This window comes from Lepeophtheirus salmonis, chromosome 6, assembly GCF_016086655.4.
Source record: "Lepeophtheirus salmonis chromosome 6, UVic_Lsal_1.4, whole genome shotgun sequence".
In the NCBI taxonomy this organism is placed as follows: domain Eukaryota; kingdom Metazoa; phylum Arthropoda; class Copepoda; order Siphonostomatoida; family Caligidae; genus Lepeophtheirus; species Lepeophtheirus salmonis.
The window spans coordinates 36,337,870-36,350,159 of NC_052136.2; the positions used below are offsets into that span (position 1 = coordinate 36,337,870).

At 32.6% G+C, this 12,290-nt stretch overlaps 2 protein-coding genes across 2 annotated transcripts; one reads left to right on the top strand and one right to left on the bottom strand.

Annotated features, from left to right (window-relative positions):
- Positions 1-6,244: 6,244 nt before the first annotated feature.
- Slh (sec1 family domain containing Slh) lies at positions 6,245-9,848 on the top strand. Its single transcript, XM_040715337.2, has 6 exons — positions 6,245-7,852; positions 7,909-8,413; positions 8,475-8,806; positions 8,863-9,105; positions 9,161-9,259; positions 9,312-9,848. Exons 1-6 carry the CDS (start codon positions 7,319-7,321, stop codon positions 9,552-9,554), a joined length of 1,956 nt encoding a protein of 651 aa, XP_040571271.1. The 5' UTR covers positions 6,245-7,318; the 3' UTR covers positions 9,555-9,848.
- On the bottom strand, positions 9,250-12,121 carry LOC121120463 (TGF-beta-activated kinase 1 and MAP3K7-binding protein 1). The gene is made up of 3 exons (XM_071889277.1): positions 11,843-12,121; positions 11,466-11,656; positions 9,250-11,395 (listed from the first exon to the last, which is right to left on the bottom strand). Exons 1-3 carry the CDS (start codon positions 11,995-11,997, stop codon positions 10,470-10,472), a joined length of 1,272 nt encoding a protein of 423 aa, XP_071745378.1. The 5' UTR covers positions 11,998-12,121; the 3' UTR covers positions 9,250-10,469.
- Positions 12,122-12,290: the final 169 nt, after the last annotated feature.

The window sequence follows — 12,290 nt, forward strand, 5'->3', positions numbered from 1 at the left end:
CTCACATGCTGACGTTGTTGTGTAGCGGGTATCATCATTGTGATCAGTGGACTCGAACAATTGTCGACTCGACTCAACAAGGAAGTTGATTTTCACAATACATGAAGAAAAAAAAAAACGAATCGAATACAAATTTTATTGAGTTTGTTTATTTATATTACATAACTTTTCAACTTTATAGTACGGCTGTCCTCTGCCTCCTACTCCCCCCTCCTTCCATGAAATATTAAAGTCTAAAAAATAGGATGCTATTCTGAACTTTTGCACTATTTAAGAAAAAAATACCTTACTCCATAAAAGAAATATTAAAAATAGACATAAATTAGCTTAAAAAAACTAGGATCCCATCAAGCAATATCAACTCTGAACTTTTGATATCAAATCTCATTCCTAATCGTATTTGAATGAAAACCAAGGGAAAAAACTGTGTCAATTTCACAAATAAGGATGAAAAGGATTTGGATCTTCTTCATTTATGTAATAAACAGAAAGTGCCAAGAAATTTTGAAGGCTTAGTATTTTGACAAGGAAAATAATACAAATTACCTATGTAGTATGTACAAATATCCCAAAATAAGAGTTTTTATATATATATTTCTCAAAACCCCTTTAGTATTTATTTGATGTTCAGGGCTACTTAGTAATTAATTATGTAAAAATGTGTTGTACAATGACATATGTAATATGTGCAAATAAACATGTTGAAAGTACTTACATTTAAATCATATTCAAGATTATCTTATATATTAGTATTTTATGTTACATTATAGAATGTACAGTTGAATATAGAACAGGGGTACCTTTGAGACATGGAGTGCCAATATTTCTAATCAATGAGTGTGCCACTATCGACAATAATTATAAAAAAACATACAAAACAACGGGAATATACTCTGATTTACGCGTGTCAGAAGTGGCACGCGTGCCATAGATTGCTGACCCCTGATATAGAAACATGATAAGAATATGTCGTTGCATATTCATTTATAATATATTGAATACTATTATAAAAGGATTCATTTTAAAAAAAATACAATTTTGCTTTCAGGGGCGTCCACAGGGTTATGGATTTTTTAGAAAAAAAAATACAAAAAAAAAAAAAATTCGTAAATAAAAAATGGATTTTTTTTTTAACAAAATTTATTTTTAATTTTTTTTTATCTACAAAAATCTATAACTCTGTGGACGCCCCTGAAATCAAAATTGTATTATTTAACTATTATTTAAAATATTAAGGAATTTTGGTTTATTTTCTTGTTTTTTCTTTGGTTTTTGGTCTCAAACTATTGAACTCAAGCCTAATGTACGAGAGTTTTCCATACAAACTAAGGAACTCCAGCCTATTTCAGGGGAGGTATGTCTGCTCATTCTTTAGGTAGAATTGACAAAGATTGTTTTTTGTTTTTTTTGTCATTTAATTATGACTGGCTACGTTATCTCTGCAATAGTACAAAAAATAACACCGCCTGGTCTCCTTGCACCATAAAAAAACATTGCAGCTACGAATTGTTTGCGGTATCATAGAATACGATATGCTACTTCGACAAGGATTTCCTCTACCAAGTCTAAGGACATTGAGAAAACGGTTGGAAGTTTGAAACTTCAATCCTGGTGCTTTAGTGGAAGTAATTACTTTTTCTCACCCTGAAACATTGGGTGAAATTGTAAAAAAAAAAAAAAATTGTAATTGTTAGCTTCACTTTTATTGTAGAGAGAAAAATATATAATTTGAAGGTGCCTCAAATGTCTTAGTCGAAACTAATGCGAGTAAAATCTTAAAAATGACACAGATTCTTTCTAAATTTGTAAATCCTCTGTTTATTTGTATATTATTTTATGAATATATTTAATTTTGTAACTAAATAAGTATTTGATTCAGTTTTATATAATTCATTTATATAATCATACAGTTTTACTTTATTAGTTCATATTTTTCTCTTTAGATTGTGCTAGATCAAATTAAAAACTAATCAAATTATCGTAAAATACACTTATCACGGTGTCACTTTACTAATATCAAAATTAACAATGTATTTTTTTTATGAGCTATCGATGACAATATACATCGATTCCCCTTACGTATAAACGTTGATTAGTTATACTCGAACAAAAAGGTACCCAACCAGACAATAGTTCCAAGTCTCAAAAAAGAATGAACAAACTATTTTAAAACTATGTCCAGCTTTATAAACAAGTGATATACAGTGTTACCAGCCGAGCTGATTTCCAGCTAGATCTAGCTAGGAAAAATATCATGTAGGTGATGGCTGGAATTCTTTGCAGATTATTGCAATAGTTTAGAATATTTTTGGCCGATTTTTGGTCTACAAATAACCAAAAGAAGACGTTTCAACATTAATGTATATTCTTTGCGTACGTCATTCAGCATAGATGACTATTTTGTTCGCAAGTTCTGATACAATGACCTGGAATCTAGAATTCCTGGTTAGCGAAACCTATGAAAATATGTGCAAGCTAGCCAGACAAGATGGTTATCTATAGTTTCTGTTTTACAAAGAGTCTGAGAATCTTGGTTTGAGCAAAAAACTAATTTTAGTTAAACTAAATCAACCGAAAGGTGTTACACATCGGAAATGCTCCTCTCTTTAGACTGTGATGAATATAATCATTGTTATTTGTTGTTTTTGAAATCTGTACGAATGATGTGAAAAGACTCAATCAGATTTTTGTGTCACATGATAGTGATTCTACCAAATTGCTTGAAGACTTGACTCTTTTGGTTGAAAGTATGGTTAATAGAGTTATACTTCTTATCAATCAGCGTCGGGTTGATCATTTCAGCTGTAATGTGGAAGAATACCTAGTTGCTAAATTGTACTTAGGATATGAATATGAAAATCTCATCTCTATTATGACCCATCACTTGTCGGAGGATCGAGATAAGAACTTTGGTGATCGATGTTCTCAATTTTTGATGAAGATTATTAAAGAACTTAGAAATAGGCTTCCCGACAATGTAAAAGTATGAAAAACAATGTCAATGTTTAGTGTTGGAAACACTTTGTGTATGGTGAAAAAGTCTGTAGAACGCTTATTAAAATCATTGGATATACCTTCAGGGGACATAAAAAAATAGAAATTCAATAGTCTAATATAACCCTTGTCAAATGGCTAGAAACAAAAGACACAGTAAAATTTTAATCTAGATCCTTTTGCTGAACTTAAGTTGAAAGGGTATGCTGCCAAATGAATTTAATAAAAAGCAAGTTAAGGAAAAAAATGGATCCTGAAACAGCAAATGGACTACTTCATATAAGATATGTATATGATAAGAGATTTATAAAAAAAAATATATTTAGCCGTTTTTTTTGTGTTTTTTTGTTGAATCTAGATGATTTTTAGCCTATTTAAGAAGTACATCTATCTTATTTTGCTTAAACCCACCTGGCAACACTGGCTATACAATAACTTACTCATATTTTTTTTTAAATTTGTCAACTTTTAATCAATATTATGAATTACTTTAGTGCAGTTTTCTTTTTGAAGTCTATTTAAATCATAAAATGAACGTACGTAAAATGGATCAAATTTCTGGAGAAAAGTAACCGAACTGATTTGAGATCCTACCCTGTGAGATATGATAAAAAAATCTGTTTTTTGGCGGAGCGGTACCCCTACACATGTTGAACATGGTGGTTAAGTTTCATTTTCATAAGACTTGGGTATTTTTAAAAAAAATGAATGATCAAGTACTTGCCAGTGTCGAAAAGGCACAGTACCTTTTCGATAAAAAAATATACAAGTTAAGACATTTAAGCTACGCTGAAAATTTCGGTTCAAAAAGGGACTGGGAAGAGTATCTATTAGGGTGATCCAGTTGTCCCAACATTATCCGAACCAGGAGAACCTAATTTTGCATCTGGGGCTAGATAAGTAGAACACAAATAATTTTTTAGCAAATTTGGTTAATGTTTTGGAATTTTTAAATGTGTATGAAGCAAAAAAATTTTATTATTTACAATCATGGGAATTAGAGTCACAAAAAAAAAAAAAAATTATATAACATCATAATATTTTTTTGTGCATAGAAATATTTCAATGTAAAACAGATATTGGCTAACACTGATCATAAAAGATACTTTGACGACATGAGGTGAACATATATATTCAAAGAAGAGTGTATAAGTATTCTTGTTGCGAGAATAACGAAAAGAAAAAAGGGATTAGGTGGTTGCCTCACCAACTGAAAAAAATTATATTGATGATATCAAAATTCAATTTAAAGTTCAATTACTGCACGATCAAATTGACTGAATTTGTATATAATATGTTCATATAAAAATTTAAACAAATATCATTCATATCAATGACTTGTTAGACAGTTTTACAGTGGTTTAATATTTGTAAATGGCTCTTTAAAAATTCATCGATTGAAGTAAAAAACTTATATTGCGTTTTTCTCTGTTTCATAAAAAAAATACCAGCTTGCTTTTATGTTATCGTCACACATATATTGTTGTCATTACAAGTATTTATCGGTCTATTAATGCTGAGTCATCCATAGTCAATCTAATCATCATCCCCTCCCTCAATAAAAAAACCCCGTGATTACGGCTCTGCACTAACCACCTACCATATAATTTTAGGTTGTATCTCTCTCTTTCTTTTTTAAAGAAAAGATTGGAAAACATAGTAAAGTTAACTATTAATTAAAAGATCGAGGCAAGAGTTTATAAATCGACAGCCAAACAATATATCACATCGTGAATTTTTATGCTGGTGGCTTAACACTGTACACCATTCATTTATTTTTGACTTTCATTACAATTCTGTAAAATAAGTATATTAAGTTGAATAAAAATCCTCTTGAACAACGAATATATTTCAAGATGCCAAAAGATTAATAATTAAACATTATTCATTATTAACTAAATAATCCAGGCTTGTGAACAGAACTCAAAATTGAGCGGCGTTCCATGGAACGTGCGTTCAATGAACGGAATTTTTTTTTGAACGCTAAAAATGAAAATTTAGCTTTCCGTTCCAATGGGTCATAGTAATTCCGGAAGGTGTGTAGTTGCCCACGGGATAAATATCCTAGAAACACAACTATGCCAATTCAGGGGCAATTTTTAAAATTGGGGAGGGACCTAAGTCCTCCTCCCCTGCAGACACATCAGTACCTCTGTTGTTAGAAACCCATTAAAAAAGGTACGTTTTCTTCGGCATGTAATGATGCACGTGAGAGAGGAATAAGGGGAAGTTGCATTGCTGATGATTAGTACAATAGTGAGGAAGTTTTGTTTAAAAGATGCAAGGGTAACAACGTGTTTTATTATTTTATTTTTATACAATCTCTTTCAACCAATCAAATTCGTTCTTTTTCAACGATTCTAATAATATAATGCTGTAAAGGCCAGGTACTACCTTATGATTCGAACGCTGAACGGAGCAAAAATAATGGCTGAACGCTGAATGGGTGAAAAAATTGAACGGAACGCGTAGAAGCCTGAAATAATCAAATTGCTTACTAATAATAAAATATATGATTATGCGAACAAAGTCCCAACGAGGAGACCCTTTTAAATAAAAAACTCAACAACTATCAGGATCCTTCTTCCTTTTCTAAATCAAAACTTGCAGGGCTCCCAAATAAAGATATATAATTGTTAAGAAATTAATGATAGTACAAATTATAAATTTGAATTTAAAAATCAATAACAGGTGTGAGATCGGAAGTATTCGCATGTGTATTATTCACGCAACCTCTACTTTCAAAATCTCTAATTTAATTGAGCAATTTGGATCAATGAAACTTCATTCATAAATGCAATTATATCCAATTATCTCAGTATAACATATTGTACATTATCTTCAGAAATATGCTATATCTTTATTAACAAACTTTCTGACAATAATTCTTTTTCATATAACTCTAATTTACTCATTGAGAAGAATAACAAAAGTTGTCTACTCACTAAAAAATAAGTTAATACATTTGAGAGGACATTTGCACAGTTATAAGGGATTTGAGCCTTCGTTAGCATATAATTCATAATATTTTTGGGGATCAAATATAAGTTCTAAGCACCATTATGAAGATTCATTAATATTAATTAGATATAATGGTATTTAATAATGTATCTTCTTTTATTCTTAAGGCCCCTTTAAGTATGTATTTTTCTTTTAAGATCAATTCAAAAAGGATATTTTAAAAATATCCTTGAAATATTGTAATGATCTTACTCAAACTGACAACAATATAGAGAAATTAAGGTTTAAACTTTGAACCATCAAATGGGATATTTCTACACTTTCTTTTTTAACTATTCTTGGAACCGTGAACTTCTTGATAAAAATTGCACATTTTGAACTTTAAGCAGAGATAACTGGATTTCTAAATATGATAAATACATTTAAAAAAAAAGAAACTTTTTAATCTTTCAACATTATGCCTTGAAATATGTTCAAGTCATTTATCCATATCGTGGACACTAAGTGCATAAAATAGCTTTGAATATGGAAAAAACCAAAAACCTTAACAGCCTTTTTCTGAAGGCGATAGAGAAAAACAAAGGTCAAATTGGAATGAAGGGATCAAACTCTATTAAGTTATGCATATTTCGATCTCAAGAAAAAAAATATAAGATGATTTTGTTGGATCAAGTAATTAATTATCTTTATCCCTCCCTTGAGTAAATATATTTTTAGATATAACTACATTATGGAAAAAAACAACAGAGTTATGTAAATAGAAATATAAAATTGGAAATAACATCTCAACAGGACGACTGAAGTGCACCTGTAAAATTGATTAATATTGTCAATATATCATTTAGCTAGATATCAGCATCATTTGTCATTATTTTTATAAAACTTAGTAACATTTTTTCCTAATTGATTTATTACTATGAATGTATTACTTATTTCAGTCATATAGTGGAAATATTACTGCAAGTTTGAAGGGGCTCTGAAGCCATATTATTCTGTCAGAGAACTATTAGAGGAAGCTATAGAATAGATATGATCATTCCTATATATAATTACTTAGGTAATGAAGATACTAATTTTTTCCAAGGTAGCTAGGGTACATAGTTCATACAAATCATAATCAGGGTGGTTTATAGAAATAGTAATATAATACTACTACATTACTGACTTGTAAGAGTGTTGTTTTCATATGTGACGTCACATAACCTCATCTGACGTTTCGCAATGTTTTGACGATAAGTTAAGTTGTGTTAAGCGTAAACGTCATCATTCATTCAAGTCCTCTACTTTCGTTATTTATTGAATATTGGACGACTGACGACGACTGATTATTCCCACAGCATTCAATTATTAATTATTGGACTCAATGGCGTCACCCTCCTCCTCACCAGCCATGGCTTTGTCCCTCAGGAGTCGTCAAATTAACACAATTCAGAGCCTATTAAAGGCAGATGATTGGAAGGTCCTCGTCTACGACTCTTCGGGGGAAGACATCATTTGCCCACTCATGAAAGTCAAAGATCTTCGTGAATTTGGAGTCACTCTTAATGCGCATCTCAAGGATGAATCTCGGGAATTCGTGCCTGACGTGACGGCACTTTATTTGGTGCTTCCCTCTTCCGAAAACATTCAAAGAATCATCAAGGATTTAGAAAAAGGCCTCTATGATGCATACAAATTCTTTTTCCTCACCCCCATTCCACGCCACAGACTCGAAGAGTTTGCCTCAGGCGCATTTGCAGCCCCTAATAATTCCATTAAAAGCGTAGTTGATCAATATTTAAACTTTATTTCCCTAGAAGAAAATATGTTCATTCTGGGACGTCAAAAGGCCGTCAAATACGAGTCCCTTCATAAAATTGACGTTACGGATACAGAGATGGATCAAATGATTGAGCAAGTGAGTCGGACTAACTCCATTCTAATTCTAACAATATATCTATATTTCTTTTACAGATGGTGGACGGCCTTTTCTCTGTGTGTGTCACCCTTTGTACAGTTCCTATCATTAGATGTCCCAAAGGTAATGCAGCAGAGGCAGTAGCTAGGAAGCTGGACGCCAAAATTCGTCAAAATTTGAGTGATGCCCGAAATTCTCTCTTCACACATGAAAGTGGGAAGGGGCAGTATAGTTTTTGCCGACCCGTTTTAATCATTCTTGATAGACAAATCGATTTGGCTACAAGTCTTCATCATACGTGGACATATCAGGCTCTGGCCCACGATGTTCTTAATTATAGTATGAATAAAGTTACAATTGTAGAGAAGGGAAGTGGGGAGAGTGAAACATCAGGGAAAAAAACACGTGGGTGTAGTTTAGATCCCACGGATACATTTTGGAACTCTCACAAGGGAACTCCTTTTCCACAAGTGGCTGAGAAGATTCAAGAGGACTTGGAAGAATATAAGACTCGAGAGGATCAAATTAAGAAAATTAAACATGAATTAGGCCTTGATGAAGGTATCTTATTTAGTAATTAAGTATTCAATTGTTCATTGGGTTAAATAACTCATATTTCTAGAGGATTTATTGACGGGGAATACAGAAAAGTTAACGTCTGCAATGTCTTCCCTTCCTGAACTTTTGGAAAAAAAGAGATTAATCGATATGCACACAAGTATTGCTACTTGCATTTTAGATCATATTAAACAACGTCGATTGGATGTGTTTTTTGAGTTGGAAGAGAAAATAATGTCTAAGCAAACACTCAATGAGAGGGCTCTCTTGGATATTTTTGAAGATCCAGAAGCTGGAACCCCTGAAGATAAAATACGATTGTTCTTGATTTATTTCCTTTGCTCTGGAGAAGAGGTATCAGATACGGAGATCGAGCAATATGAAAGAATTCTGTCGGTAGGATTGAGTTATTATTGTAAAAATTCAATTGACCCATAATTATATTTAATTAGGAATTGGGTTGTGATATAACTCCCTTTCATTATCTAAAACGATGGCGAACAATCAATCAACTGCATTCGTCTAATTTTACACAGTCTACAACTACGGACTATACTGGCGGCGGAACAAAAACCATATCCATGTTTGGTAAGCTCATGGCTCAATCTTCTAGCTTTGTTATGGAAGGTGTCAAAAACTTTGTTGTTAAAAAACATGCACTCCCGGCAACAAAAATCACCGAAGAAATCATGGAGGTAATAAATAATAAATAAATTATTTTTTTGTACTTAATTATTCCATTATATTTAGGCTCGCTCAGGACAGCATCAAGATAATTATTTATATTTGGATCCAAAAATTCTGAAGGGATCCTTAAAAGAAATTTCCAAAACAAAGAATTCTTTTCAAGTACGTATACATATATCCGCGAATTTATTTTTAATTAATTATTCTTACATAGGAAGGAATTGTTTTTATGGTCGGAGGAGGTAACTACATTGAATATCAAAACTTAATGGATAGCACGCAAGCTAAATCTGGGTTTACCTCCGTTGCTTCGAATAATGTAAATTTATCAGCTATGGCTGCAACAGCCGGTGTTACATCTTCCATTGGAAATAGAAGAATAATTTATGGATGTTCTGCTTTAACTAATGCCAGTGATACTCTTAGGCAATTGTCGCTTTTAGGAAAGGAATTGTAATATAGAATCAATTTTCTGGATTTATTCATCGGCCCTATCTCTTTTTTTATGAAGTCATCTAATGTTTTTTTTTTATTACTTGCTTTTATGATGTTTCCCTGATGCCCTCCTCAACTTGTTTTCACTAAAGTTTGCTATAAATCATGTTTAAAATTTTTTTATGAAGATCTATATTGTTTATATGGGAGTTGATATGATGGGATAGCGTAGTCTCCATTTTTGACTGTGTAACTATTCGCCAATTCGATAAATACGTCCGTTTTGGATAGAACAATAAAGCGTTCTTAATTTTCATTTATGAGAGTCCTTCTTCGATACCCAATTTTCTAATTATAAAATTATGTACCAGAGGTTGTTAAAAGTTCATATGTTGCAAGCCCAAGTCTCTGATCACAGGTCCAAGTGCTTGAGTCATCAAAGTCAATGAAAAACAAAGTCAAGTCGAGTAATAAGTCTTCGAATGGAGTCCAAGTCACCACCTCTAATATGTAGCCAGATGCAAATCCGTAATTTTACTAGCTTAGTGCTTTATAGTTCTGGAACAATAAGGGATGAATACAAGTCAATGCTGATATAAAAGTAAAAATGTCTAGATACTTATGAGTAATATCTTTAAATTTCCGGCAAAGCCAAAAGTACAAGTTAATTTAAAACCTTACTTTTTAGTAGGAGTCTTAAATACTTATGTCTGTCATCAGCAAAATGTTCTATAAGGTTATTCGAGATATTTGGAGAAGTAATATTGGATTAAAAGCATTCATTTTTAATAATAATGGCATATTACATTGGCATAATTATGAAAAGTAATTCATTTTTGGACTAGAACCATTAAAAGACAAGCATTCAGTATGTATAATAAATATTGAGATTGTAAGGAAAGGAAATATAATATCAAGCTGCATAGAAAGGAATATTCTATTCAGTTGTAACATTCGTCAATTCTAAATGATTGCTCCATTCAGCATTGTAATAGCTAAAGTCAACATATGGGAGAATACGGCCAAAGTTATCGACAGGCAAACTCTCAATTCCCTGCTTCGAGAGCATATCCGAACTCTCAGTTGTTGTAGATGTGTGAATAGCCTTAAAAGTAGTGTCCTCTCTTGTGGAAGATGAGCGGGACTTACTTCTTGATCTAGAAGGAAGAGAGCCCAAGTCACAATTTAAATTATGTACAAGAAGAGTAATGTCTTCTCGAAATCGATTCACATCATCCTCAAACTTATCTTTGTGTAAACGAACAATTTTATCGACGACACTTTGTGCTACTCCCGTAACAGTCACGTTGGACTCAAATTCTTCATAGACGAGACGGGCCAATTCTTTATCTAAATCAACTCCATCCTCCTCATCCCACAATTCCATCATAGTATCCATCAAGGGACGAGAGTATATGAGCAAGAAATAAGAATCTGAACCAACTTGTATACTTCCATGAATTTCAGGCTCACATAGAACAGGAACACCTTTTGCATTCTTGAGCAATAGTTCCTCTTCTTTGAAGTATCCACTTTTAGCTCGGTGATACCCTAAACAACGCGTGTATCCACGAGGGCCGCCCAAAACTTTTTTTAAGTTATGAGGTTCCAGACCCAAGTGTTGTAAACGAAGTTCTTCGTCTTCATTGACACCGAGAACATGATCAATGGATAATTTGACAATGTTAAAGTTCTTTAAGTCATGTTCTTTATCCGTATCCTCATTTTTCTTGGATATTAAAAGTGCTCCCGTATCACCCGCATTGGCAATAAAGAGTCGAGAATCATCAAGAAGAACTCCTATTGTAGCTGAAGAGCCCGAATCGGATGAAAAAGACTCTGGAGATGTTTTTTTGTTATGAGCTATAAAATAATGTAAAATATATTAGGAAAGTGTGCGATAGTTGGATTGGTGATTTATTTAAATTATTACTTAATGCACGGGCAAGAGACTCATTTAGGGACTCGAAATAATCTCTATCTGAGGAGATGAATGCAGCCTTTAGAACTTCCTTGATAGACTCATCAGAGGTGCTTGGATCTATTTGTCCTAAACAGACCTCTGCTGGCATTTTCTTGGAGGCAAAATCCGACATCTTGCATCCAGAAAATCCATCCAGGACGCCCAAAGAAATAAATACATTTTTATTTTTATGATGACTTCACCTCTCAAAGAAGACTCAAGAGAGAAACTAGATTCGAAATGAAAATGTAAAATCCTACAAATGACACTATGTAAAAATCAATGATGTTAATGAATTAATGCTAATTAGTAATTAATGAGATGAAGTCATCCATAAAATGCCCAAACCGAAGAAGCTCATTCCAGTGAGTCTAAAATGAAAAGCACGATCTTCCAAGGCATGAAACCGATGTCGGGATAGTGTTTCATTAGAAGATGTTCCTACCCCCGTTCTTCGACAACGGGGAATATCGTCTGTCCAGCTCGTCTCTGGACATTCCATTTTTGATATTAGGCCTAATTACAGCTTTAATTCCTAGTTATTAAAGGGTGATTGGTGGAATAGATTGTATTTGACAGCTTTGGTCCTTTTACACTCCTACCAATCGGAGCTGAGATAGATGCGTACTTACATTCAAAACAAGACACGTAGAAATGACGTCATATCTTTTTTCTTCTCATTTTTATCTCAGAGAACTTTGCAACAAAATAGTCCTGCTCTAAGGAAGATTGCTATACTTTTAAAACTTTTGTTTTTTGATGAAACTATCAAAATAATATGAATAATTAAATGAT

Coding starts and splice junctions, on each gene's coding strand:
- LOC121120463 (XM_071889277.1), bottom strand. CDS start 11,997: ATGGAATGTCCAGAGACGAGCTGGACAGACGATATTCCCCGTTGTCGA. Junction 11,657..11,842: donor ACTGGAATGAGCTTCTTCGG/TTTGGGCATTTT, acceptor TATTTCTTTGGG/CGTCCTGGATGGATTTTCTG. Junction 11,396..11,465: donor GTCTCTTGCCCGTGCATTAA/GTAATAATTTAA, acceptor ATTATTTTATAG/CTCATAACAAAAAAACATCT.
- Slh (XM_040715337.2), top strand. CDS start 7,319: ATGGCGTCACCCTCCTCCTCACCAGCCATGGCTTTGTCCCTCAGGAGT. Junction 7,853..7,908: donor TGGATCAAATGATTGAGCAA/GTGAGTCGGACT, acceptor TTTCTTTTACAG/ATGGTGGACGGCCTTTTCTC. Junction 9,260..9,311: donor AAACAAAGAATTCTTTTCAA/GTACGTATACAT, acceptor ATTCTTACATAG/GAAGGAATTGTTTTTATGGT.